At 37.4% G+C, this 27296-nt stretch overlaps 4 protein-coding genes across 8 annotated transcripts; 1 reads left to right on the top strand and 3 right to left on the bottom strand.

Moving 5' to 3' along the window:
* Nucleotides 1-1488: 1488 nt before the first annotated feature.
* On the bottom strand, nucleotides 1489-5099 carry LOC132202391 (probable protein phosphatase 2C T23F11.1). 4 transcript variants are annotated; one of them, XM_059629269.1, is made up of 8 exons: nucleotides 4886-5099; nucleotides 4215-4402; nucleotides 4052-4149; nucleotides 3695-3802; nucleotides 3415-3640; nucleotides 3262-3353; nucleotides 2506-2700; nucleotides 1489-2052 (listed from the first exon to the last, which is right to left on the bottom strand). In XM_059629269.1, exons 2-8 carry the CDS (start codon nucleotides 4399-4401, stop codon nucleotides 1936-1938), a joined length of 1023 nt encoding a protein of 340 aa, XP_059485252.1. In that variant the 5' UTR covers nucleotide 4402; nucleotides 4886-5099; the 3' UTR covers nucleotides 1489-1935. The 4 variants fall into 4 exon arrangements, with proteins under 4 accessions (XP_059485252.1, XP_059485253.1, XP_059485254.1 ...); XM_059629270.1 differs by lacking the exon at nucleotides 4886-5099 and adding an exon at nucleotides 4635-4793; XM_059629271.1 differs by lacking the exon at nucleotides 4886-5099 and adding an exon at nucleotides 4588-4786.
* A 1166-nt stretch (nucleotides 5100-6265) lies between these two features.
* On the top strand, nucleotides 6266-11265 carry LOC132202390 (7SK snRNA methylphosphate capping enzyme-like). Its single transcript, XM_059629267.1, has 5 exons — nucleotides 6266-6417; nucleotides 7758-8102; nucleotides 9616-10369; nucleotides 10667-10885; nucleotides 10948-11265. The coding sequence occupies exons 2-5, from the start codon at nucleotides 7771-7773 to the stop codon at nucleotides 11131-11133; spliced, it is 1491 nt and encodes a 496-aa protein (XP_059485250.1). The 5' UTR covers nucleotides 6266-6417; nucleotides 7758-7770; the 3' UTR covers nucleotides 11134-11265.
* Nucleotides 11266-11351: 86 nt separating this feature from the next.
* On the bottom strand, nucleotides 11352-21909 carry LOC132202326 (echinoderm microtubule-associated protein-like CG42247). Of its 2 annotated transcripts, none has more exons than XM_059629169.1 (18): nucleotides 21086-21909; nucleotides 19116-19322; nucleotides 18811-18927; nucleotides 17922-18183; nucleotides 17687-17828; nucleotides 17401-17550; nucleotides 16712-16883; nucleotides 16561-16656; nucleotides 16279-16416; nucleotides 16088-16219; nucleotides 15895-16023; nucleotides 15653-15781; nucleotides 15391-15519; nucleotides 15024-15186; nucleotides 14384-14566; nucleotides 14207-14302; nucleotides 13621-13735; nucleotides 11352-12566 (listed from the first exon to the last, which is right to left on the bottom strand). In XM_059629169.1, exons 1-18 carry the CDS (start codon nucleotides 21650-21652, stop codon nucleotides 12413-12415), a joined length of 3081 nt encoding a protein of 1026 aa, XP_059485152.1. In that variant the 5' UTR covers nucleotides 21653-21909; the 3' UTR covers nucleotides 11352-12412. The 2 variants fall into 2 exon arrangements, with proteins under 2 accessions (XP_059485152.1, XP_059485153.1); XM_059629170.1 differs by having other exon boundaries at nucleotides 21808-21874.
* Nucleotides 21910-25308: 3399 nt separating this feature from the next.
* LOC132202362 (28S rRNA (cytosine-C(5))-methyltransferase) lies at nucleotides 25309-27181 on the bottom strand. The gene is made up of 6 exons (XM_059629232.1): nucleotides 26914-27181; nucleotides 26591-26852; nucleotides 26278-26531; nucleotides 26113-26228; nucleotides 25877-26049; nucleotides 25309-25787 (listed from the first exon to the last, which is right to left on the bottom strand). Exons 1-6 carry the CDS (start codon nucleotides 27049-27051, stop codon nucleotides 25453-25455), a joined length of 1278 nt encoding a protein of 425 aa, XP_059485215.1. The 5' UTR covers nucleotides 27052-27181; the 3' UTR covers nucleotides 25309-25452.
* Between the last annotated feature and the right edge of the window lie 115 nt (nucleotides 27182-27296).

Below are 27296 nucleotides of genomic sequence, written 5' to 3'. Positions count from 1 at the left end.
CATGAGCGGCGCGCTATTCGACTCGCAGCCGCGAATTAATAATAAGCACACAGCAAGGCTGCGCCATTAAAACTCGCACCTCGTCGAAGCAGCGAGCGGCACTTATGAGCGAAAAAAAAACTGCTGCTGCATGCGCTGATTTTTCCTTTCTTAATTTGTGTGGGTTTTGGCGCATTTGCTGCTCTCTTTTCACGTGTGTTAATATACACGCGGTTTTGCGGGCGTTCATGCATGCTAAAAGACACAAGTGCTTTTTAATTTACGCTCGCAAATGCTTATATAATAATTATATATGGGAGAGAAAACCTCGGGGTGTATATTTGTATAGCGCAAATTGGAATTTCTGCTGCATGCAAATAAGCGTGTAAGCGCGCTAGCAAGTGCCGCGCGTTTTTCAGCTTGAATGTGTTTTTGCGAGCGACTGGGGAGTGAAATAAATAATAAAAAGCGCATGGTGTACCCGCGGAGCATACACAGAAGCACCATACGCTTATAATTATAAATAATGGCATTTTGCAAATACGCCACGCTGCACCTTGGTGGCTGCCAAGGTAATGAGCCCTCGCCCGCTGCGCAAATTGTTCTCTACTGCACTTTTTGCATTGTACGCAGCTCTAAGCTTGAGCATTAATTAGTTTTTAGATTTGGTTAATAAGCAGCTAAAAAGTTAAGAGAACCGATTTTCTGTTATCAAAATATTAATGAAATCGATTATTTTACTAATTGTAAGAAAGTTTCAATCTAAAATGAAAATTTTTGGCAACTTGAATAATTTTTTATTCCTATTAATTTGAATTTTTTTTTATTTTTCCCCCACATAATTATGTAACACTGTAAGCTTTTTAATTATTTTAGTTTTAAATTTTTCGTTTCTATTAAAGTAAATCCTTTAATTTTGAAGCCTCAGTAAATTTGCAAACTTCTCTTTGGGAACTTGTATTTACCAATTTTTTTTTTTAGCTAAATATTACTTAAAATATTGCATATTATCAAAGCACATAATTTTTATTCTTACAGTACATACAAGTGACCTTGAATATTGGCCTTGAGGTCAATGGGAAAGTTGTTTGCAATGAAAAGTTATGAATGGTACAGGAAAAAGCTTTCTTTCTATTTTTATTTTTAATCGAGCTTTGCCAATTTCAAATTTTTTAGGAAAAAACAGTCAAAAATCCGTCAAAATTTTGGATTCTGAAACCAATAGAATATATAAAAATGAGAGCGGTATTTTTCCAAAAGTTGGAGCTCAAAATTCATCTCAAATGTATCCTGGAGGCACTGCACCCACCCCAACAAAAATGCAGAAGAAAAATAAATATGTGAAATTATAAAGGTACTTTGGAAATATTTATAAAACCTTTAAAATAATGACATAGATATATTCCTCATCATGAAAAATCATCAGAATTTGTCTTTCGCAAGGTTTTTAAATTTCTTAATTGGCTCTCCTTGTAAACAGGTGTTGGAGTTCAAATGAAATGCAGGACATAACAATATAACCTGAATTTTAATATATTTTCTTTTGTTACATTATTATCTCTTATTACAAATCACTTTTAAGTACTCACTAAGCGAGCGTGGTTTTTAAACAAATAAATGAACACGGGAGCTGATGCTTCATAAAGTAATCAAACTGTGTCTAGAAGCCGATTGCACTAAATTTTTTTGCATCTACGAGCCAGGACGCAGTGTTGGACGCCCGGCCATTGACTAGCTAAATTATTAGACAATACAGTATATAGGAAGAAATTTGGAAGTTGCCAAGTTCTCGAAGGAATATTTGACTTAAAATTGGTGGTGGTGTTTAAAAGTTTTTAAATATAATATACATTAAAGTTATATTCATAGCAAAAATTGCAAAAATGCAGGGAGAGATAAAATTCGCAAAACAAAACAAAAACGAAAGAATACGCGCGGTGAGCTGGGTTTAAAAGTTTAGAGCTTTCGCTGTTTAGAGATAAGTGGCAGTTTCGGAACCTTAGAACTTATTTTCGAGTAGACAAGATGAAAATAATTTTCAACAACTTGCTCTGATTTATCCTCTACAATTATCTGAAACAGTAAATTTAAAAAATAAAATTGCGGAAATAAGACGGACTTGAAAATGATTCACATATATAAAACATAGGAAGTATGCAGTTTAAAATTATAAAAAAAAACATCATTTGATTCAATATTGACGGCCTCTGCGGGAGGCGTAAAAGTTCCAGTTCCGTGTGAGTGGCATGCGCTCTTGCACTCTTGGTGTGCATTATTAAACACTAAGGTTAATATAATTTCTTTCTCTCTCATGATTATGACACGTGACTATCACATATGAAAATATTTTTAGTGTACTGACAGTGAGATTGATTGATTATTGTGCTGCAATCCAAAACACAATGCTTAGCTCTAAACTAAGCCAGGGACGAAACAATTACAATTCGTCCAACCGAGGGCTGTTTGCTTTTTGTTAGTGACCGCACTCCATTACCAGGGCATGAGATCGTCGACCTGGCGACTCACCGGCCGGGCGCATTTCGCCACCAGCTGCGAAAAGGGTTCGCCGTGCAGGAAGCAAGCGATGACCACAGTCATATTGTCACAGCCAAGGCCTCCCATGTGGCAGTCTGGCGCGAGACACCTGGTCATCAGCTCTTCGCAAATAATTTCCGGTTCCATCCCTGTTGATAAGCGTAGTCGAACAAAGTCGCAGACTTCCTGAAATGACAGCAAAATATTATATAATAGGAAAGATGGGAAAAAAACTACATAATAATTAAGTTGAAAGTAGTGAATTAATAAAAAAAAAATGTGAAAAAGTAAAGAATAGTTCCGGGGATGCAACACTCAGGAAAATAGAGGCTATAAAATGAGCTTCTTCCTTGGCGCCATCGGGATGGACTTAGAATTCCCTAAGTGGTGCATCCCAGGAACTGTTCTTTACTATTCGATTCCCCTTTTTTCATAATTCATTAGTTATCTTGAATTTCAAAAAATTGTAATGCTTTTAAGCAAATAACTGCTATCAAAAAATATTGTTGTTTTTTGTCAATAAAAAAAAAAAATGAAATGGAAATAAATTTAGTTATCATGGGAAAACATTATTGCAGCCTATTTCAAATTTAGAATCACATTATTCTGAACAAATCATTGCAATGAGGAAAAATACATGAATTCATTTCTTTCAATCTCAATCAAAATCAAATATTTGAAAATTTTGATCTAGAAAATTACTCAATAAGGATACTTGGAAACTCTATTAAAAAATTCATAATTTACCTCCCGACCCATGACATCCCAAATTCCATCACAGGCGAGCAGTACAAACTCCCAATCCGAAGTTACAGTTCTGACTTCAATGTCTGGCAGAGCTTTGGGAATTTAGTTTTTGTTAACCAACGCTTTTCTCCGTTGTGAGAATGAATCAATTACCAGTGACGACTTGCTCCTCCGGTGGTTTCGACTCGTTGCGTTTGAAAACAAAGTCGCCGAGCGCTCTGGACAGAGCCAAGTTTCCGTTCACCCGGTTCGATTCGACCCAACCGCCTGCCGCTCGTATTCTGCGCTTTTCCGTCGGGTAACTTGGCTTGTGGTCGTTGGACAGACTCTCCTCCTTGCCCATAATGCATGCAATCGCTCTCGAGTCACCGACATTCGCCTGCCAAAAGAGAACGGATTACTGGATGCGTCAGACGAGCGTTGCGGCACTTACGCAGTACAATGTGTCGTTTTTTATTAGAACCACAATTGCCGTCGAGCCTGCCATTTCATCCCGCAAGCTCTCTTCAGCCAGCATCGCCTGGTCCAATGCCAGAAAGCCCTGAAATAGAAAGTATGACCGGATTATGAAATGTTCTTATATTTACACTCGCAGTCTGACAATGAATGTGCCAGGTGCACGTTTGTGCAATTCATTTTGGTGACAGAATATAATTGACTCATTAGTAAAGAATTTTAATGAGATAAATAAATGTACAGTTAATAAAATTTATAAACCCCCTTTGAAATTTAATCCAGGATCATCATTTGAAGAGAGAAAAATAATTCTAATCATATTTTAATGACAAACCTTTCTCAAAGCTTCCTCAATATTTCCTGTCTGATATTCTGGCTGCTTTACTATAAACTTGTGCAAGTTTACCCCCGCATACTGTGCTACCTTAGCACCTAAAACAATAATTTATTTTTTTTTATCAATAAAAACCAAACAAAATAAATTTTGGCACACTCGCCTCCGTGTCCATCGTAGACTGCAAGAAAAACGGTGCCTGGGTCGTCGGGCAGCGACAAAATGTGGCAATGCGAATCTTCCATGTTGATTCGCCATCCCTGCATGCTACTCGAGCCAACCTTGAGGTACTCGTTCTGGCAACACGCCGACTCTTTATCAGTCACGGGCTCTGATAACGTCTGACCCATTCTGGAAAAACAAAAGAGAAAGTTCAGATGTGCAGATAAGAAAAAACAACAGCAATATTCAATCCAACTTATTGTGGTGTTTGTGCAACCGATTCGCTGCTGAAAACATTTCGCGTTGAAATGAAAATAAAAGGCAAGTTTATTAATATCGCTAGTGCTTGTGTTATTAATAAGAATATTATATACGTCTAGGACAAGTGATTAGCATTAATAAATATGCATCAAGCCCTAACAGGTTGGCGAGCGCCGCACGAATGACGGTTCTATCTCGTCTGCTTCTTGTGTGTACTTTTCCGAATGCAAATGCGAGGCACGGATTTAGCAAGTGGCGAAATAAATTGTTAGTCACGGTCGCTGAACGCACGAAAAACACACAAAAATCGAACCCGCGGCCAAACGCAAGCGAGGGGCGAGCGAATCGATTCGCAAACCCGCGCTAAGTATTCGCAATCAATACGCACCGAAATGGAAAAAACCTGCTCACCTGGTTTGACGCAGAAAAAGGCGAACGGATTTACTTTCGCGTCATCTGCGCTGTCACGCCGGCAATGCGACCCAAAGTTAATTAGCTCTGCATTAACATCGATTAATTAATCAATCTGAGCTCGCGACTGCACTGGAAAGAGCGACGAGAAAGAATTACGTACGAGGCAGCGAAAGCAAAACATTCGCTCGAATCCAAAAACAGATGGCGGAAGCTCAACCTCTTCGGGTGGCGCCAAGGAGGAATGACACGGAGCGCCACCAATGGCGCCGGTGGTTCAAACCAGAAATACATACATTTACACTTGGATGCTTATTCATTAGTTTTACAAAAAAATTTAATTCACAACGAATTAATCTCACATCCAAAAAAACATTGTGCAATATTTACACACAAAAAAACGATTATTAAAATACTGTAGCTTTTTATTACAAAGTATAAAAACCGATAGAAACATAAATAAAATTTATGTATTATTGTTGTTTCGTTATAGGATTATTTTGTTATTATTATAAATGTATAAAATTGGAGTTACTTTAACAAACCAGAACAAACTCTTAAAAACAATTAATTACAAGACTAGGCTTTCAATTAATTTGGTGGAGCTTTGAAATTTTCCGCTAAAAATTAACATAATTAAAATTTCCTTATTTAATTAATTACCAACACAATAACACAAACTTACGCATAGCGAGTTATATGTTTGTTCACTGATGCACTTAATTATCTCATACAATCGATTAATCTGACGTTCCATCGAATGATATTAATCAACGACTTCCTTCAGATTTAATAGTTCTGTTCCAATAAACTAAAAGGAGAAAATCAACACAAAGTATTAGTTCGAAAAAATTATTTTCAGTGGTACTTATCTGATAAAATGATTTTAATTTCACCAAGATCGGGCAATTACGGAACCTTTTGAAAATGAACACGTCGCAGTTCTCAACAATCAGGTTTAAAACATTGCTTTTGAAATTTTCATCTTCAAAAAACTATCCGAACAAGCACAAGGAAACTGAAACAAGAGAGGTGACATAAAAATTCCGATAACGAAAAAATTGTGGATGTTTAGCCTTCATTAATTACGGGTCGTACATGAGCTGTTAATAGTAAAAAGCTTCCAAAATATTCGACTGCGAACTCGATAAAATGTCGCCATGGCTCAAAATCTCTGTGAGTGTGAACAGCAATGTGGGAGCGGTTTTGTGACGTAATCCAGGTTGAAACAAGATAAAGGATGCGAACTTTCATACCATTGAATTGCGCGAAATTCAAATTTTCGCATTACATAACGCGAGTTTTCAAACCTGCCGCCTTTTATTCATTCCATCATGGCCGTCGATTCGAGTTTGCTTTCGCACGACCTTGCTGTGCAGACGGACGGACAAAACTACATACAAGACTAAACACGAACCAACCAAACCAAACGACGGAGACGTCTCAGCAAGAGAGCAAATCGTCGCCCCTTTCTCTCGGCCGAATCGAGGTTCAGAGGCGAATATCAACCCTGAAAAGGGCACCGGCCGAAGGTAAGAAGACCCCTTTCGCGGTTGGCGCCCGTTCGGCGCCCGTGGCATTCATTTGGGCCGAGAAATCGCGACCAACAGCTAGCCATTGTGGGGCAGGGAGTGCTGCTGTTGTTGTTCATTCAGTCATGGACGATGCGACTCCTGCCCAGCATACGTAGTGCCTATGTACGTACTTATACGTATATCCGTGCACCACTCGCTTCTTATGTGTTTTTTCGCACTCGCCTTTGCTGTCAGCCGCCGTTTTCGCACATGCACGATCGCTGACAGCCGCCGGGCCAAGCAGGATTCGCCTTTTCTCTCGCTTTTTCGCGACTTTGCCACTTTTTATTCAGATTTTGATAGTCGTTTTTAAGTAATAGGTCATGCGACTTGCAGGATAAAAGAAAATGTCACTGCCAAATCGGAGCTACTAATTATACTGACCTAAAAATTTAAATAAATTATTTTTAATACTTAATTAAAATTGCGTGCTCAGTACATTATTTTTAAAATCATCATTTACATGAAATAAAAAAGTATTCATTGATATGTAATTTTAAATTTAATAATTTAGGTATAATATTACTTTGCTATTTATACAAAGAAAAAAATACTTATATTAAAAATTTTGCAGATTTGATAAAATTGGCTCAAAATTTCATTTCATATAATTTTCAATCAAATCTTGTCCAATTTAATTCTTTTTTTAAAATGAAAGTTCTGTAAAAAAAAAACCCCGGGCCGAATTGGGCTTTAGAGAGGCTTTAAATGGAAAAATCTATGATTTCGGAATGAGCGATCTCGCGCCTTGTGGAGGTCACTGCAGATAAGTTTTACAGCAAACATTGCAAACTTGCGTAATGGTGCGTAAATGCCCCGACAGCTGCAATTCAATATTGATTGAGGCAATTAACTTCTTCAATGTGGATGTCATAATTTTAGTATTCATCGTCCGCGGAGAACTTTTTTACAAGCACCATTAAAAACGTTCAAACTTTTAACGTAATTCATTGCAAAAAAAAAACCATTTCAGCTCATTTTAAAATTGGAAATTGCATTACCAGGTGGTCGCTCAGTGAAGCAGAACTCGTAGATAAATTAAATCGTAGTAATCCCGCATTGTGTCAATTCGCGTGGGAACGGCGCTGGAGTAAACAAGAATAATTATTTACGCAGCGTCTCTTTCCATTATTTCCATCCACGGCGGTCAAAGTAAGAACAAGGCACGATTCTATTTTTTTACCTGGTTGATTCAAATTTTTTTGAATTAACGAAGCAAAAGTAATGATTATTTCATTTTTTGTTTTAACGATAAATTGAAGTATTAATTTAATTAAATCTCTCCTGTTTAATTTCAGAAAAAATTAAGAAATGGCCTCCACGGACGTTGAGAGGCTGGTGTCGGTCGAGCCGTCGGGCTCGTGCACCAACTTGCACGTTTCAAAACTGAAGGAGCAACCGCGCACCTCCAAGTACTGGAAGAAAAAGAAGCCGATGGACAGCTTCGAGGGCAAAGAGCCCGGCCCGAACGACTTCAGGCCCAGAAATGGCAAGAAGCGGAGTTACTCGGGAGGCAAGCACGGCCCCATGCACAAGAAGCACAAGCGCAACGAATTCATGAAGCAGCCGACCAAGTTTCTGCTCGGCGGAAACATCCATGACCCGCTCAACCTGCAGAGTCTGCAAGACGCTGAAATCAATAGGTTTGTCTTAAAAATTTCCCAAACAATGACGCACTTAAATTGGTATATTAATTTGTAATGAAACTCGGTTTTAATATTGTTGATTTTGTTCGGGTAATTGTTTGAATCATATTTTAATTTTGGTTCTTTTTATTTCCTAATTCTTTTTTTAAAATATAATTATTTCCTCTTTTCTTACTCATTGTAAGCAATCAGCTCTGATAAGTATTTCCTCTGTGGTGTTATAGAACATTTTTTTCTTGATAAAAGAGAGCCTTGACAGAGAAAACCTGAATTATATTGTTTTATGATCTTATTGTTCTGTACATTGTGGCTGTTTCAAAATTTAACCCACTTCTCATCACCAAAATATTTTAAGAGTTTACAATGAGTTGAAAGTTGAATTTACTTTAGATGGTTTTATTTGCAGACATGTTAATAATTTTTATTAGGGACCGTTCACGAATGATTGACCGCGAAATTTTAAGTTCACAATGCCATTCTGTATTAAGTATGTTTTTTGATAAGATAAACTTTTTAATTATATTGTTGGAATTGGTTTTTTTTTTAATAACCAAAATTGAACTTATCTTTGCTTCTAGTAGGAATTTTGATCTACTCTTTTCACTTTCCGGCGTAATGTTTTATCCTAAAAAAATTTTCTATTGAACTTTTTTGTGTGGTCCAAGGTCAAGGTCACTAAATTTCCAATTCAATTTTTAAGTCGATTTTCCCCAAAAAGTATATTTTTTAGTTAACACAAATAAAAGTAGCTTGCAAAATTCTGCTGTAAGTGAGTGATTTTCAAAATGACATTATTTTTAGTTTTTCAAAAACTCATGGCCAAAGTTAAAAAACGTGGCTTTTTTATACTCGACATAGACAAACTTTGGTATATTGTAATATAATTGCAAAATATGTGAATAAAATTCTTAGAGGAGAAACAACCATAAGTTGTCAAACAAATTCATGAATTTTACATAATATACCAAAGTTTGCCGGTGTCGAGCATCAAAACAAAAATTATATTTTGATTGTTTTTCAACAAAATTTTATTTTTGAACTTTGAACACAAAATATTAACTACTAATTTTTTAAATAATTTTTCCTCTGTTTTAAAATTTACTTTTGTCCTTGCACAGCTGAAATCTGAGATCAGTCACAAGCAGTTAAAGCTGATTATAATTTGGGATTTTCAAACTTATCATTTATGATAAAACTGAAGCTTCTCCCAACCAATGTTTAGAGACAACTCCCATTTAATCTTATTAAATCATTTGACATGTTTTTCTTTTTCGTTTTTGATATTTAAAAAAAATCAAAGGAAAATTTTTAATCTGAAGTGCCTCTTAATAATTTTTATCATTTCTAAAGAACCTGCAAAGAAACTAGTAAATCGTTATTTTTAGAAACCGAGATCTATTTATGCCCCGGAAAAGCACTACTTTCCCATTGCAAAATCAGTTTATTTTTTTTTCTCACTCTTTGTCAGAATTGATGCAATAAAACTCAACTCACGCCCGATTGTTTACAGGATTATGAATGCGGTGACTCCACAGTCTTCTCCACTGCCAACCCCGAAGCACCGCAAGGAGGCCATAGAAGTGCTAATCCCGCCGGACATCTACGACCCCCTAAACCTGAAGGAGGAGGACCCTAATTATGAACTAGAGCTGATTAGCCCCAAGAAAGAGAAGAAACGCAAGCGCAAACGCAGACTCTCCCTCGTCTCTCCGGACGGACCCCAGGCCAAAACTCCTCGACTAAAAATCGCACCGGCCGAAAAGGCCGTTCGACCCACCAGTCTGGAGGACGCCAAGCCGGCAGCACACTGGAAACCACCACCAACGGGCAAAATTGTCAGTCCTGTGATTCCCCAGCCAGGAGGGTGGTCGCGCAAGTTGCACAAAAAAGTGGCAGCCAACAAACCGGCACAGCCCAAAAAGCAGCAGTCTACTTTGTACCAGTTTGGAAATTACGACCGATATTACGGATACAGACTGCAAGACGGTGCCGGTGACCTGAGGTTGAAAGTCATTCACCAAGGTCTGATTCAAGGCAAGGACGTGCTCGACATTGGCTGCAATTCGGGTCAGTTCACTATGGCACTGGCCCTTTACGGCGCCAATTCAGTAGTTGGACTTGAGATCGACACAGACCTGGTCAAGAAGGCGAGGGAGAATAAAAGACTTTTTGTCCGCGGCGAGGCATCCAGCGTGCTTGATGCTGGGCTGGAAAAGTGTCTGCGGGAGACGAATCCAACCCTGGATAATCTGATTTTTGTTGATGTAAGTTTATTTGCATAAAAATGGATTAATTTTTTAGTTCGAGTTAATAAAAATTTGGAGGTAATAAAATCTGCTACACAAATGTGTTCCATTTTGGAATAAAATTTTAAAAATTTCAAGGGAAAATGACACATTTTATCCAATTGATACTATAAAATTTAATATTTAATAAGATATTTGAATTTAATGTTTCATTTTTCCTAAATGGATCACAGATTTTGAATCGCAATTTCTTTTTTACTTATTCTTCAAACATTTTCAACTTAATTCCTAATTTTTGTTTTTGTCTGTTCGCAGGGAGATTATGTTTTAAGTGATGAAGAGCAGTTAGCTCAGCAGAAGCAAGCCTTCGATGTCATCACATGCATGAGTGTGACAAAATGGATGCACCTAAATCACGGAGATGATGGACTGAAGAGAGCTTTCAAAAGAATGTACGCACAGCTGAGGCCAGGCGGAGTACTTATTATGGAGCCCCAGTCTTTCAAAAGCTACAAGCTGAAAAAAGCTGTCACCGTAAGTTTCAAATTCGAGCATCAAAATGCATTTGATGTTAATTCTTAATTTCATAATTTCAGGCCAAAACTTTGGAGAACTTCAACAAAATCAAGTTGTTCCCGAACAAGTTTACCGACTACTTGTTGTCTGCAGAGGTTGGTTTTGCCAAGGCTGAGGTCCTTGGTGTGCCATCCCACCACTCAAAAGGCTTCCAGAGGCCCATACTTATGTTCACCAAGGCGGAAGTGAAGGAGTCAAGCGCCTAATCCTATGCTTGTAAAGAAATGTCCCCCAAGTTTATGAAGTGCTAAGTTTATTGATGGTGATTTAAGCTCCTTTCAAGTCGGGAGACCGTGATGATGCTTCAATAAAGTTAAGTTTTCAGTAATAATATCTACAAATTATTCAAACTGGTTTGATTCATTTTTTCAACTAATCAAAATTGGGGCTTAGGTTTTAAGAAAATCAAACAAGATAATTACGTAGTACGCTTTTATTTAAATTTTTAATCATCCAATTGTACCGTTTAAGAAAATAATGCAGATTTTCAAACTGGGGTTTGTAAATCAACTTGACAATGTGCCCTAGATATTATTAATACATAGATTGAATCTTACAAATAGTGAAGAAAACTACAAATTGCGTGGCCAAAAACACCGCAATGGCCTTTTCCAGGGAATCGAGGTCTAACAGCTTTTCTAGCTAATAAATTTGCCTGCAATTTCTTTTTATTGTGGAAGGATATGATGGCCTTGGTCCCAGATCAAAAATCATCGCCAAGAAATGTTTGTGGCTGCCCAATAAACACTTAGAAGAATTTGGGCCAAGTGTGTTAAGATATTTTATTGTGTTGCTCAGGTGCAATATAGGGTGCTATCCAAAAATCTAATCGCATCAATAAGGGGGCGCAAAGACCTTGGGCCGAGCTGCCATTAAATATTTTCGTGGCATGCCCCGAGTCTCAAGGCAACTTGAAACGTGCTCCGCTGAATAAATGTTTGCTTAATGAATGAGCGGCGTATGTTTGCAATATGATGTATGAGTGAGGAAGGAGATGAAATAAGTGGTACGCCTAGAATTTTCTTTCCTTGAGCAAATCGACAGTTTTGCTGATTAGTTATCAAAACCTATTGATTGATTGGGACCAGATTTGAAGAAGCTGACAATGAGTAAAATTTTTTTTGGTAAATTTTTTGTTTGGAAATTTTTTAAACAGGAAAGATTTTGACCAAGTAGGGTACAAAACAGTGCCAGGTCGTTTTGTGTTTTATTTTTAAAATATGAGCTTTCCTAAACCCAGAGATTTTGTTTCTATGTGTTTGCCTCAAAAGATGAATACTAAGATTTGTCGCTTCGTCTTTCCTCGAGACCTTGTATTTCGACTTGATTAAATTTACTATTGGCTACCGTGAGGGCGTCTTGGGTGTACTTAATTTAAAGTTGTAATTCTATAAACTTGTTTTCCTAATCTAGTTCTTCGTTGGTCATTTGAGTTTTTGCACGTGGGATTCGCGTTTTGTTCCTTTTCGAGGAGGGAGCGTCTCGTCACTCGTCCACCAAGTCCCACAGCATGAGGGACGCGTCACTGCCGCCGACGGTCACCACACTCTGGTCCAGCGAAAGGAAGCGGGCCGCAGCCAAGGTGTTGCTCTGGCCCTTGACTTCATTGTATTCGGCACGCGGTGCTATGCAAGGGTACCTTAAAAAAAATTATGCGAATTTCAACATTTTTAATTTTTTCACACCAGAAAATCGATGAAAGTAAACATTTGAAATGCCTGTTTTTAATTGAGATTAGTTTTCAGTCCAAATTTTATTAAAAAAATTTTGTTGAATTTTTTGTGTGCAAAAGATAACAATAAAAAAAATGCCTTAATAATTATGTTTAGATGTTAGAAGGATGAATAAATTAAATAAAATTGAGCCGAACTAAAATAATTTTGAAGATCTATTTCTCGGCAGAGGTTGGCTTTTGAATTTAAATTCGGCTTTCCTGGATGGATTTATTTGTTATAGTCAGATTTATTTAGATTAATTAATTTTAATAAAGAACAAGAGATAATTTTACGTGTAAATATAAGGATGAAAAATTAGAAAAAAAATTAATACTATTGAATGTACATTGTTTTATACTTGTTTCTTTTAAAATGAATTTTTTAATTGAAATTTATTGTCGCAGTTCAATTTTTTATTTATAAATTAATTATCTAAAAAAAAATGTATCACTTTTGTGTGCAAAATGATGAAAAAAGTTATGCCTTTTCAGAATTTTTCATTTTTTGAATTATTTGTGCATGTTAGATGAATGAATATATTTAAGTAACTAAAATTGAGCTGAATTAATGGTGTTTGACTTTGATTTTAGATTTGTATAGAAAAAAAAATCATCAAGGAGAAACAGAATTTAAATTCAAGCATTATTCACCAACATAATAATTCAACTCTACTGAAAATCTAAAGTGAATTTTTGATACTAATCGATTTGCACACTCCAATGAACGAATCTAGGGCAGACATATTGTTACTTTTTATTCAAATATTCTAATTTAATATCTGAATACTAGTTTGTATTTTTGGTTACATAAAATTTCAAAATAAATTGAAGCAAAAAAATCGAATTTGAAATTTCACTGGGAAGGACACCTTGTGAATTTCATTTTTGTGTGACGTCGGTAATTATAATTCCCAAGGATTAAAAAAAAAATATGGAACATATCGGCAGAAAGGTGGAGAAAAAATATGTAAAAACTGACCTAAATAGTCGTAGATGGCCGTCGGTGTCGCCGACTATCAGCATGTCGTGATTGCTCGAGCGGTGGCAAGTGGAAATTGTGTTCCGCATTGGGTAGAAGCGGTTGTTCCAAATTCCTGAAACACAGCAATGCATCTCAATTGATATTGATGCCAAACCTTATAAATCTTATAAATTACACAATATGACTGTATTTCCTGTTATAATGTCTTAAAATAATTTTAAATTTGAGGAAAATTCCATATTATTATTATTATATTCATAAATTAATAAAAAATAAACACACGTGAAAGCACGAGCTGTGCTAAGAAATGAAAGGTTTCCATTCATGATAGAAATATATGCTCACCGCAACACAAATAATATCAAAATGTTCATAAAGATAATTTAATGTAAAAAGAAAACAACAAAATGTGAAGAATACAAAATTTAAAAGCAAAATAATTATAACAAAATAAAAATTTTGTTAAAAAAGTAGTAAAAATGCAAATAAAATATAAAATTGTTAATTAAACTGTTTAACAGTCAAAATTAAATTATAAAAATAAGTTATACTTTTTATAATTTTATGTTATTTTTCTTCTTACCGGCTGTGTTGAATCCGAGGGTGCAAGTCTGCGTGAACCACTTGACGTCCTTCATGGCCGTTGGACTTTTTCCGCACGTCATCGTCTTCACGTCCCCTGCACACACACACACGCACACACACGCAAATCGATTAAATGCAAATTCCGACCCATTTTCGCTGTGGCGCGGCTACTTACAGTAAATGAGGTCGAATTCGGTGGTCACGGTCTGCAGGTAGTTGCTGTCCACGCTCCAGTCCATGCACGCCAGCGGGCTGCTGCCCTTGATTTTGTTGTACTTTTTGTACGAGAAGCCGTCCCTGCTCACCCGGAAAAGGTACACGCTGCCGTTCTGGCTGCCGATCGCGATTATGTCGCCGACTGAAATGCACACGAAACGGTGCGTGAATTTTTCAGCCCTCGTAATAATAAAATGAACCGAGAGCTAATGGAGCTTGTGAATTATAATTCCAACCCAAGCCAGGGACACACGTACACGTTCAAACTTATATATTAAGTGGCTGGTGCTTTGAATTCAATTGAATTAAATAAAGTCGTTACTCAAACGCCGTTAATTAAAATTTAGCTCCGTAATTAATTTTTCACAGCACGTCAAGGGGCATTTTTTTTCCTTCAAATTACGTGACTTGATTTAGTCAATTGAAAATTTTGCCAATTAATACTACTGTAGTAAGAGAGATTTACTCTAATTAATTTTAATCCAATTAATAAAGAAAAAGAGATATAATTTTACATTGCAATAAAATTGATGAGAAATTAATAGTAATTAAATTTCGTCTTAAATGTTTATTTTCAAATAAATTAAAATTATTCTTACTTGGACTGTAAGCCACACAGTTGAGCGACGAGCCGCACACTCTGAAACGAGACACTGGATTTCCATTTTCAGCATTCAGGACCAAAAGGTGGCCATCGCCTGTTCCCGCCGCCAAAACGCCAGCGTCAGGGTGGAAACAAATCGAAACACACTCCATTTGTGTCTGCAAATTTACCAGTTTGGTTTTATCATAAATTTAAAAATTTCAAGAAAATTATAAGAATAAAATGTAATTTTTGTATGGATTTTAATGCTAAAATTTGAACTTATTATTCAATTCTCTACCAGAATACTCGATAAAAAAAATTTAAAAAATGAAAAAAAAACGCCAAATTTTAATTTTACAATTAAAATAATCCCTATCTACCTGTGTGTTCCAAATGAGACCGTTTCTCCTCCACAGGGCTATGCATTTATCCTGGCCGGCTGTGGCGAACATTTCCTCGTCGGGGTGCACGGCCATGCCAACCAATAATTTGTGATGTCCGAAAACCAACTGAATGGAGAAAATAATGCACGGTTTATTATTCAGTGGGCGTGAAATGAATTAATGATCGGGTTAAATGAGCGATCGCCGTCCTTGCGTATTGGCACCGTTCACTTTCAACATTATGCATGCAAATTCTGACCTGGTTGAACCTCCTTTGGAGCGAGCCCTCGACGATGTTGTTCTTGACTGTTCCAATGTACACGTTCCCGTCGTTCCTGCCTGGTCGCTGTGGGTAAATTGTCCTGATGCCACCCGCACTCTCAGGCAACTGGTACAAAAACAAAATTGATTTTATAATAAAAAAATAAAATAATCAATAATTAGTTATCAAATTAAAATTTGGTAGTAAAGAACTATTTTTTGTTTAAATTGAATTGTTACTTTTGTTTCGGCGATTTTCTTATAGTTCTGCATGCTGTCCCACGCAATCAGCCGCCTGTCCTTTTCGCCGCCAGACAAAAGGGTACCCTCGGACAGCATGACCAGCGAGCCGATCCCTCTCGCGTGGGCCTGCAAATAGAAACGTTCTCGTTTTCACCGCGCGTTCTCGTAATTCATTGCGGGGGGTTTTCACCTCGAACTCAAGGCGCACGAAGTAGGATCCTTCGCTGTCGATGGAATAAATTGTGATAAATCCGTCGCTATCGGCCGTGACGACGTCACCGTCCGGCTCGAACTGGAGGCAAACGATGTTGGTTGGCGACGGCTGGAATGGGTGAGAATGCATTAGAATCGGATTCAAATTAGCTCCAAGTGCACTCGCACCGGCTTCACCAAATCGGTCCTCTCGAAGAAGCCGTCCTTGCGTCGCGTCCAGAAGGCCAAGTGGCTCTTTCCGTACGTGATCACCAAATTGTCGTCTAACGGGTGGAATTGAGCACCGGAAAGTTCGTCTTGTAACGTCTGCAGAAATTTTTCGATCCCGTAAAAATTCAAATTAGTAAAAAGTTGTATTTTGAATATTTGCAATAATCACGAATTTCAGAAATATCAAATGATTTTCCTTGTTAATTAATTGGGACGTATTAAATTAAAAAATCAACGTACAGCAACTTTGCCCAACAAGTGTCCCCATTGCCATTGCCAGACGGACAAAATTCGCTCCCGTCCGCCGTCGACTGCCAAAGCGTAGCTTCCACCATTCTAATAATTCAATTAATTAATTGATAGTGAAAAAGAAAAATAGTTTAAAACTTGCCAGTTGTGAAAAAGCGACCGCCGAGACTTCAACCGAGAATTCGCCCATGCCGAAAACATATAGCGTGAGAAGCGTTTCCGGACTCCAGATTCGCACGTGAGCCTGCGTTTTTCTGTTTCGACCCGCCTTCTGACCAGAGGCTACCATTTCTCTGGAGGGGTGAAGGTCCATGCTGAAATTACGAAGGCATTTGGATGAATTTGTTGAAGCGTATCTTATTTATTTGAATAAAATCGCTTCTGACTGTAAAAGTAATATTGGAAAAAAATTAAAAGTGAAGTTGAAGTAAAAACAGGCTTTAAAACGTTAAATCAATTTTTTTTTTTTTAAATGTCGATCAGTCACAGTCTGGGACCCTTTTCCATGAGCAAGAAAATGACAAAAAAAATACAGAAACCACTTATAACAAAAAGTAATAAATAAAATAAAAATTAATATATAATTAAAATAATCATAAAACTAAATTTTTATTATTGTTAAAAACATATATGTATATATTTTTTCCCCTCAAATTTATTTTCTTTTTCTTGCTCATGAACCAAAAGCTGGTATAGTCATTTAATTTTTGAATATAAAATAATTCTTTCAACGAAGCAAAAAGTCCTTTTTTCTCAACTTGCATTAAATTCTCTGATACGAGTGTCAAATATCTTCACACACAAAAACGAAATAAATTTTCCTATGTTTACCAGACAATATCTTCTGTGTGTCCTGTGTAGTGCCTTTGAGACTCCTCATCTTTGTCATACAAAACGGCCACGGCGGCGACATAGTACATAATTTCACCCGTCGGCAGCACCCACAGATTCTTTTTCGAGTCGAAGCCGCGATATCCGTAACTGCGTTCGCATGTTAAGGACAAATTTCGCCGTGCATGTTTCCCAATGTTTGCAATTGTAATTTTTTTCAGTAATAGGCAGCAAATTATCATAATTCATAAATATGCAAATGCGGAAACTACGAGGAAAAGGATACACCCAGCTAAGTTGCATTCGCTTGTCTGGAGGTGTCGGGTCGAATAGTTTCTGATGCATCGGCGGGAAGAAGACCTTTTTGTTACCCTTGATTACCACCCTTGCCGGCTCCTTTCCAGAACCCACTTCTGTCACGTCGTAGTCTAATTTTGAAATTTCGCGTCATTTTATTTAACTCCACATAAATTGGAAGTTTTTGCAGATTTAAAAAAAAAAGTGAAAAAATTCAACTGTACCTATTGAGTCGTGGTTTCCCATGGACGAGTGTCTGAGGTCGGGTTCGCTGAGCACCCTCTGTCTGCTAGGGTTGCGAGCGGACATGGCTGGTTTGCGAGCCGGAGGGTCGTACTCGTCATAAAGGTACATGTTGCTACCAGATAGGGTTGGGCCCACGGCGGCGCCTCCGCTCGGCGTTCGAGATCGACGACCCGACGAATTGTTCAAATAAAAAGTGTCTACTTCGGCGTATTCGTTTCGCAATTGTGAAAAACTGCGCACCTGATAAACGAAATGGATGAAAATAAGTACAAATGTTTTTCATTTTCTATAAAATTTAAAAAAAGGCTTTTAAATACCAAGATTTTAATTGATTAATTTCAATAATTGAATTAAATAAAGACATGCTATTTATTCCCATCTAATCTACAACTCTTTCTCCTTTGCAGCTTTTTTCAAATTTAATTTTGATTTTACTTTTTTTTTAAATTTAAATGATGGATGGAGGAAAAATAAATTAATATTTAATAAGTTGATTAATAACAATATTTATTATTTATAAAAAAAATATCAAAGATTTTGTTAACTTGACTAATGTTGCAAAGTGTTGTTTAATATTTACGTTCAATAAATAAAACTTGAAGTTTCAGGATCAAACGTGCGGAAGTTTACCGCAATGTCTTGCAACTCCATATTATATTCCTTTTAACTTTCCACTCCGTGATTCAAGCAAAGATCTTTCGCTAATGATCGTGATAATTTCACCCGCCGCCCCTCGAGTGAAGTTTCTCGCTAGTTGATGGGGGCACGCCATGCAAATGATCTGATCGCATCTGATAAGAGAGTACGGCGCGTCGATTGCAAAACGAGAGGGTGTGCGGAGCAAAACAACAAAGCAGCCCAACTTACCTCCTGTCCGCCTAGGGTGAACATCCTCTTGGCGCCGCCCATCTTGAGCACCTGTCCCAAATCGTCAAGCACTTCCTCGAAGGGTTGCGTCGTACGCAGATTCAGCAAAACCCGACACTAAACCACAAAAAGATAAAAATAAAGCAAAATCGACATTGAATAATTATAAAAAATCTAAAGTGGAATTTAATCACAATAAAATTGAAATTAATGGCTTAATATTTTTTTTAAATATGTGATTATAAAAATTTAAATTATAATGAAACGTATTTTGAGACAATTAATAATTAAAAATATTTACTAACCTGCACGCTGTGATCGTGTCCGTTTACAATGCGAATAATTCTTCCGGAGCTGCCTTTGGATCCTGCGTTGGGCACTGTTGAGTTCATGCTTTTCTTGTTGGACCTCCAGTTGCCGTGGCCAACAGCGATCATCGGCTTGGTGGCCATCTCGGGGGAGTTGGGCGTGCTGTAGAAATTGCCAGCTCGCTTTTTCCCGTAATTCCCTGGCTGCAAATTAACGAAAGAACGGGTGCTCTAGCGGGTCTTAGATTTCATTTTATTTCTGCTTTTAGCTTATACTTTCAATCAAGCAAGAGCCAATAGTAAGTAAGGAATTAATATTTTACTCAAAAGAAAGAAGGTTTTATTAAAATTGTTATTTAGTTTTTTTTTTCAGTCAAAAGTTTTGATTTAGGCTCTATATTATTTTTTTATAGGTTTCAATTTATTAATGTTTTTATTATTTTTTGTTGCTCAGAGCGCAATAAAATAATTATTTTATCACAGCGCACGTAATAAGAAGTTAGGCTTTTTGTCGGTCACATGTGTCCAGCGTGTTGCCTACTTGTGCAACGACCAGGCGTGTGATTTTCATACGGATTTTATTGGACCGCGCGGCGGCCGAGGTGACTCGCGTGGAAACTTGCGCCGCGCATGTAAGTACAGATGTTTGTTTTTCTCTCTCGCGCGGTTCGATAAGTCTACAAAGCGTGCTTCAGAATTTATAAATCTTGAATTTGTGTTATCACCAACACAAATCGCATGACCAAATTCGATCGAGTTTAAAGTACGAATGAGAAAATAGGAAAAAAACTAGATTGTGTGTTACATTTTTCTACTCTCGTATGAGTTAATGCCACTTCCTGGTTCGGACTACAGTAAAATTCATCGATGCGTCTGTGACACGGTTATTTAACGACAGGCACGCGGAAGAAATTTAAAATTAAAAAAGTTTACAAAAATTTATGGATAGAGTCTACAAAAAATGTGATTTAGAGTACGAGATGATTTACGACAAGATAAGACGGCACGCACAAATCTACAGAAGCACAACATTTACAACAACATAACTTCCCTGATCCAACCTGCAAAAAGTCAGGGGCTTTCTAGTTTTCGAAAAGACAGGAACCATAATAGAAAATATCTGTTCACTGAAAATTCAAGTCTCCCTGATTAGTTCAATTAAATAAATGTCTTTCATTTTTTGACTTGATTTGTGAAGGAAAAAATACGATAAATAAATTTTAAGTAACATTATCAGTAAATTCATTTCGATTTCTTTAATAAAATTGAATTATTTCCTTATTTTTGTTTTATACGTTTTATATTTGACATAGATTTTAAATGTGGTATAATAATTTTTAATTTGGGAATTTGTGAAAACATGTCTAGGTCACTACCAAGTCTATGAAGTGATTGTGCTGAGAGTTTTGATTGAAAGTAGCAAGGAGATCATTATTTAATATTAACTATGCAAACTGTAATTTCTACTCATTAACTATAACGGTAAGCAAGAGTACGAATTGAAAAAAGTAAGCGGTTGCGTCAAAATATAACTGATTAGCAGCTTAAAATTTACATTCAATTAACTGGTGTGTGATTTAAAGAAACGATATCATAGCTTCTATTTTATTTAAGGTAGATTAATTAAGAACCAGTGTAATTTATTTCTCAAATTGAATTTAACTGTTTTGATGAAATTTGCTATTTTAAACTGGAGTATTTAAAAAAAAAGTTTGGAATCATGCAAGTGGAATAATTTTACTCATAAAATAAACACAAGATTTGCATTCAATCACTATAAATACCGAAAATGAAGGACCATCATAATTAGAATCTATTATTTTAAACAAGTATTTTTATCAATTTTAAAAACACGGTTAACGTGTTAAAAATTTACTGATTTAAATATAATTATTACTTTCAAAGTATGAAGGTAAAGTAAAAAATTCTCCTGCTTTCGAAAACTAAGAGGCACCCCTTGGAAATACCTTAAAGATCTTGTACGAGGAGACGACGTAGCTGCCGCCGTCCTCCAGCTGCTCGAGCGAGGTGACGCGTTCGCCGTTGACGGTGAAAATGTATCTGGCGCCGGTCGGCAGGTCAATGCGCAGAGACACCTTGTCCAGGAGCGCCTCCATGGACATGATGTCCCTGGTCGGCTTGAACCGGAACTCGACCCCCGGAAAGTAGGGGTCGCCATTTTTGTAGAAGATTACTTTGCGGGCGCGCCAGTAGGACAAATTATTGACCGGCCGCTTGGAGACGGCCATGGTGCCGCCGCCGCCGCCGGCCTCGGGGGCGCCGGCGGCCGCCTCCTTGTTTTTCGCGAACTGGACGGGCGTGTCGTCGTCCATCCTGGACTTGGAGTAGCCCCAGAAGGTGGTGCGCGAGTCGTCCTGGTTGGCGTTGGAGTCGCCGTTCTCGGGCTCCGAGTCGGACGCCACGGCAGCGACGTCAACGGCCGACTTTGCTCGCGCCACGGCCTTCCTCGGCGAGGTGGTGCTCGGCGCTTCGACCTCGTCGGTGCCTGGCTCTTGAGGGGACGCGTCCGACATGGTTTTTGCAAAGATTAGAGAGAGCGACTGGGATTGATTTTGCAAACTGCTCGCTACGGTTGGACGAACACTGAGACTAAATTCGGCAATTGAGAGACACCGACCGACAAAAGCGGAGCTCACACTACTCTATGGGAATAATGCGTGTTGCCTACTCTGGTGCAATTCGGGGGGTGCCACACACCACTCGGTCGCAGAAGCGGTCTTGCTGTCTCTCTCAGGTCGTCCCCGGACGGAGGGCTGCAGTCGACTGGCCGCTTTCGGGCCACGTTGTGCCACAAAAGGTGCCTCTCTGTTATTAACCCCCTTCTTTGGCTTGGTCACTCGCCCGTGTCACGCAAACTGACTGACCACCTCCTTTCTGCGCAGCTCCAACCTAGATTGTGATTCAAGAAAGTAAGACGCGAGAGGGAGCGAATAAATTATTATACTTGCCGAGGTTGGAATAAATTACTCCATATTTTCAATGGGTTTTTTCTTTCGTTTCGTTCGCTCTCTGGCCCGGGGAGAAAATAATTCACCGCGATTAGGCTATGCATATTTCCATTTTCTGCCCAGACGACATCAGTGTGTTATTATTTACGACACATATGGGGTTAATGTGTGCGTCGCTCGCTTGCTACACAACAACTTCACTCTGGCCCACTTAGATATTGGGAGACGGCAATTTCCAATTATATCAAAATCTGGCACTACTTTTTGCCGACAGAAACTTCCTTATTTAAAATTGCCAAATCATTGCTCATTGTGAGCCCAATTTTTGTGTGCTAGATTTTATATAGTTTTGATGGATTGGCCTGTAATGTCATTCAAAGAAACTAGAATAGTGTCCAAGAGAAAAAATAAAATAAGAATGTGCACTTTTTATTTCACAAGAAAATTATATTTTTCATAATGCCCAAATATATTTTGTGTTTGTGATGAGATTACTAATCAATAAAAAAAAATAAAAATAAAAAAAAATTATTTTATGAAACAGCACAACTAGCGAAAATAAAATATTTATATAAATAAAAGGAATAAATTGTTTGTGCAAAATAAAACAAATAAACATTGTAAATTATCATAGAAATATTATTGTTGCATAATATATCTAGAAATATAATTTTTTAGGGAAAAATATTTTAAAAAGAAAATACTTATTACTTACAAGACAACAATTTCATTAATTTATAAACCAGCGCAATATGCAGAAAGTGTTTAAATTAATTCTTTAGGCCATCTTTTCTTCAGATCTTATTACGATCAATTAAGATCCTTACTTATTAAGATGCAGCGAGAAATAAAATATTACATTGAAAAGAAAAATTTTAATAGCTATTTGAAGAAAAAAAATAATAATAGTAATTTTTACAATTTAGGAATTAATTGTTAGTAAAAATATAAAAACATAAATTGTGATTTGAAGATAAATACCGTTTATTCCATCTAAATAATGAAATTATTTGAAAATAAATCAGCACCATTTGCAATTGCTGCAAAGCTACTTACATTATTTATACGTCCACGATAACGACGCAAGATTGAATAGATGATTAATTCGCATCTTGACACGGCGCTATAAATCTCACTATACGTATCGCAAAACACAAAAAGACTTTATTAATTTCCCTGCCGTCCAGTTTGCTTCAGCCAAGGCCTTTGTCCTTCTACGTTTTCTATCTAGCTGCGGAAAAAATTCCCTTCGCGCCCAGTGTCCTTTCCTTTCTTTGATGGAGCTCCTTCTTATCACGAATGACTAATTGTGCAAGTCATTAGCGTCGCACCTCAGTACGCTTAAGACGGGAAAGAAAGTGGGCTGCGCGCGGCCTTTTCCACGGAATTAATGCAAAATCCCGACTATCGCGATCCCGCAAATGACCTTGCCTGGGGAAATTATGCTAATGCGACCGTCCAGAAAATGTAGGTTATTTTGGTCGTTACCCATATTTCTCATACATGCTTTTAATTTTTCTAGACCCACAAAACAAAGTGCCCGGTGTATGGTTTGGGGACATTTTTCGCAGATTGCCTCGTACACGTCTGCTGAGGTCTGTGCATGCTAATGATCGCGATTGCTTGTTTTGGGGTTAGCGATACGGAGTGTTATTACCATTTGTAAATGATTATACGAAAAAACTGCCAAGCAAATCAAGGGGACCGCTAGACGGCCAATTTAGGAGCAATTGACCCGATTTTAGATATATTGCAAAAATAATGATACTGAATATAAATTTGTTAAAATTTACTCACAGATTTAGATAAATTGGGCATCCACATAATATATTTAATGCAAAATATAATTTAGTACTTTACAATTATAAATACTCTTTTTATTGACTTATAATTTTTTTTAATAAACATATTTATTATTTTTCAATATTTTTAATGCCTGCTTGAGCTAGACTGTCGTTGCCAACTCTAACAAGAAAAATTTCTCAACATAAAATAATATAAATTTTGTCGTCGGTTCATTAATATCGACCAGTATTTAAATTTGTGTAAAAAAAATTCTCATTTTGATAACGACCTTAAAAGTTATTGACGTTTTTCAGCCCAAAAATATAGTTTCGCTGCGCTTACCTAACTGAAATGGAGCTTATGTTTTTCTTCAATAAAGGGAAACAAATAATAAGCAGCAAAAACAAAAGACAAGCTCATTTTTCAGCAAATTCTATGGCAAATTTTCAGTTTTAAATACTTTTGAAATAAAAAGCTTCAGAAACTAGTGTTAACAATTTCTTAGTTTGATTGCATTTGTGGAAAACGTGTGCCAAATAAAATCTTGATAGAGATTGAAGAGATTTGCCGCTCTCTAACAAAAACATAATTATTTTGGATTTCCTGTGCCGATTTTTTTTAGAGGAACTGTTTTTTTTTTTTTTTTAATCTAGCCTTGGATTCTTTTCATCTCTATAAGGGTTCTGCCATTTAGGAATTCTGGGTAGCGGTTTCCCCCAGCAGCGATCATTGCAAGGCCGGTGAACTAGGTAAGAGGAAATCGCATGCCCTTATCAGCGCCGAGAAACAATGTTCTTGCTTATAACATCATATTTCAAGCGACACACGTGACGTGTGCTTTTTATTATTTACGGCTCAAAAATCATATTCTCTCCGCTAAAAAAAAAAACGCAACGTGCGACCTGGCTTTGGCCGATAGGATGAAGAATTGTTACAGGATGTTTGCCCAACACCGCATATATCCACCCCGACACACATTTGATTATTAAACACGAGGAAAACAATCATTTAGTGGTCAACCCTCCGGCCATTTGAAGTCGCCGCATAAAATGTGGGGCGCGATAAAAAAAAGTAGGTTGCTCATTCTTGACATGCACGGGCAGTACAGGCGGCGGCGGTGGCGCACGGAATTTTGAGATGACCTTAGGCGCTGATTAAGGTGCAAGGACTGCTGTGTCATGATGTGTCTTTTAATCCAAGTGGCAAAAATAGCGCCCCTGCGACCCTTAAATTGCTGGTTGTGCGCATTATTTTGCCTAAGTGGTTAGGGGCGGAATTAATTTCAGAACCGACACCTTCGAGGAGTTGCGTTTGGAGCAATTCAAATCTAGGACTCGACACAAGCAAATTACCGAATAAATTGCTTTTGGCTGTGCCAGTTTTTCATGATTGGCAAAACTGCAAAAAAAATCTGATAACAAAAAAAGCAGTCTTATAAAAGTATCTTAAAAATTTATTATGGTTTTCTGAGCTTGATATTTGATATTGTAACTTTAAACTGAGGAATTCAACATTCAAGCATCTCATTATAATGGGAAGTTATTACAAAATATTATTATTTGTATAAAATGTCAAAAAATCTATTTTCTCTCAATCGCGCAGAAGAAAAATCCAGTGGTTTGATGCTTTTGACTGTGGAAATAGACACCGTGCTTGCCAAACTCAAACTCGTCCGAGCCCCTTGAAAAATCCTCACTCATGGGCAAGTCTTCCAAAACACGAAACTTGTCATTGTTCACTTTCATGACGCATTCGATCACTGCCTCGTTTTCCAATGAATGAATGGAACAGGTCGAGTAGACAATTCGCTTTACATTTGGAAAAGACAGAGCGTGGAACAACGACTTGGTTTGAAAGGAGGACAATTGTCGGATTTGCTCCTCCGATTTTGCCTCCACGTCAGCTCGGTCCATGCCTAAATATAACAAAGAAAATTTCAGTACTAAATTCATTGTTTTGTTTCCATCACAAAGAGAAAAAAAAATAGATAATAAAGGTCCTTACCAGAATTTGAGCAGCTCGGATCAAGAAGAATGTGAGTCACATCGGGAAAGTCTTCCGGTTTGAGGGAAAGAAGGTCCGAGTTGTGCGTTTTAGCGCATGTGACTCCATGGTCATGAAGGATTTTTTCGAGCAGGTTGAAACGTTTTTCATTAACTTCAACGGCATGGACAACACTGAAATTTAATAAATTAATTAAAATTTCATAAATAAAGGGAAATCGAATAAATTTAAACTACCCCTTGTTTTCTAAATGAGCTGCAATTTGTGTAGTTTTCATTCCAGGAGCTGCACACATGTCCATCACCACATCACCAGGCTTAGGATCCAGAATTTTCACAGGGATGCAACTCGACTGTGATGAAATGTTATGAAATTTTCACTTGCACATTAATATTTCTTACTTTGGCTTGCAGGATGAAGACCCCACTTTGATACAGACAGTGCCTGTAGATGGGCGTCTTTGCAGGGAAAACCAGCAAATCGTCATAGTGAAAGTCGACCATGAAATTCGGCTCCGATAATTTGGCACACCGCTTGAGGAACCTGTTATACGTGATAGGGGTCTCGACGATTTCCCATGAATCCTGGGCAAGGTGCTCCAAGACATATTCTTTGGTCGTGAAGAGCGTGTTGATTCTCACATAACGAGGCATGGCTAGATTTTAACAGATTTTAAATTAAATGCTATATATATAAATTTTGTCATAATCAAACCTGATTTGAAGTTGGAATCGTCATTGATGGGAATGGATGAGAGGCGATCCTGGTTTGCCAGAATAACCTTGACGTTGTTATTTCCAGGAACATCAGGCAGCCGAAGTTTGCCCCAAAACAGTTCCGTCAGCAGAATTCTCGCTTTGAACTCCTCAAAGTGCGAGGTCTCGTCGGATTTATCTTTCAAGATTTTTAGCATTTTGTCGAGCTCCTCGGAATGCTGCAAAGCTTTGGTCACCAGTCCGTAAATGCTTTTGATTTGCTGTAATTTAAATTTGCGATAAAATATTTTAATTGCCAGCAGCCAAAGTTCTTGAACTTACAACGTGGGTATTGTCTTGCGAAAAGATCAGGTTGTTCAAGCTCTCCTTCTTTTCTTTCACGGCTTGTAGCATTTTCGCCGCCTTCACGTACCATTTCGGCAGACGGTTTTCGTTTGAAAAAGATCTTCTATTGCTCATTTTGTCTCGGACTACTCACATTAAATTTAGATTAATCTCGAATTTACAGAAAAATTTGTAAATATCTCAATGAATTTTTCTCACTCAACTTTTGTGTTTTGTGTTAACAAATTTTGTGCCCCATGTGTTTATCCTGACGACCAATCAGAACATCGGAGAGCAAGAAGAAGGCGCCAATCTGCCCTCTGCGGGCGGAAATAAGCAACTCAATAAATTAGCGGGAAAACAGACGTTTTGATGCGGTG

This window comes from Neocloeon triangulifer, unplaced genomic scaffold (genome assembly GCF_031216515.1).
Source record: "Neocloeon triangulifer isolate White Clay Creek 2 clone unplaced genomic scaffold, ASM3121651v1 ptg000015l, whole genome shotgun sequence".
NCBI lineage: Eukaryota > Metazoa > Arthropoda > Insecta > Ephemeroptera > Baetidae > Neocloeon > Neocloeon triangulifer.
This window is presented reverse-complemented; position numbering and strand designations above follow the sequence as displayed.

Excerpts from the sequence above, each read along its gene's own strand:
- LOC132202390 (XM_059629267.1), top strand. The coding sequence starts at position 7,771 with ATGGCCTCCACGGACGTTGAGAGGCTGGTGTCGGTCGAGCCGTCGGGC. Across the intron at positions 8,103-9,615 it reads CAAGACGCTGAAATCAATAG|GATTATGAATGCGGTGACTC; the intron begins GTTTGTCTTAAA and ends GATTGTTTACAG. Across the intron at positions 10,886-10,947 it reads AGCTGAAAAAAGCTGTCACC|GCCAAAACTTTGGAGAACTT; the intron begins GTAAGTTTCAAA and ends TCATAATTTCAG.
- LOC132202391 (XM_059629268.1), bottom strand. The coding sequence starts at position 4,510 with ATGTTTTCAGCAGCGAATCGGTTGCACAAACACCACAATAA. Across the intron at positions 4,403-4,469 it reads TTGCACAAACACCACAATAA|AATGGGTCAGACGTTATCAG; the intron begins GTTGGATTGAAT and ends TTGTTTTTCCAG. Across the intron at positions 3,803-4,051 it reads TTGAGGAAGCTTTGAGAAAG|GGCTTTCTGGCATTGGACCA; the intron begins GTTTGTCATTAA and ends TTTCTATTTCAG.
- LOC132202326 (XM_059629169.1), bottom strand. The coding sequence starts at position 21,652 with ATGTCGGACGCGTCCCCTCAAGAGCCAGGCACCGACGAGGTCGAAGCG. Across the intron at positions 16,024-16,087 it reads TCGTGCGCCTTGAGTTCGAG|GCCCACGCGAGAGGGATCGG; the intron begins GTGAAAACCCCC and ends TTCTATTTGCAG. Across the intron at positions 15,187-15,390 it reads GTCTCATTTGGAACACACAG|ACACAAATGGAGTGTGTTTC; the intron begins GTAGATAGGGAT and ends GTAAATTTGCAG.
- LOC132202362 (XM_059629232.1), bottom strand. The coding sequence starts at position 27,051 with ATGAGCAATAGAAGATCTTTTTCAAACGAAAACCGTCTGCCGAAATGG. Across the intron at positions 26,532-26,590 it reads CGATTCCAACTTCAAATCAG|CCATGCCTCGTTATGTGAGA; the intron begins GTTTGATTATGA and ends GTTAAAATCTAG. Across the intron at positions 26,050-26,112 it reads GCTCATTTAGAAAACAAGGG|TGTTGTCCATGCCGTTGAAG; the intron begins GTAGTTTAAATT and ends ATTAAATTTCAG.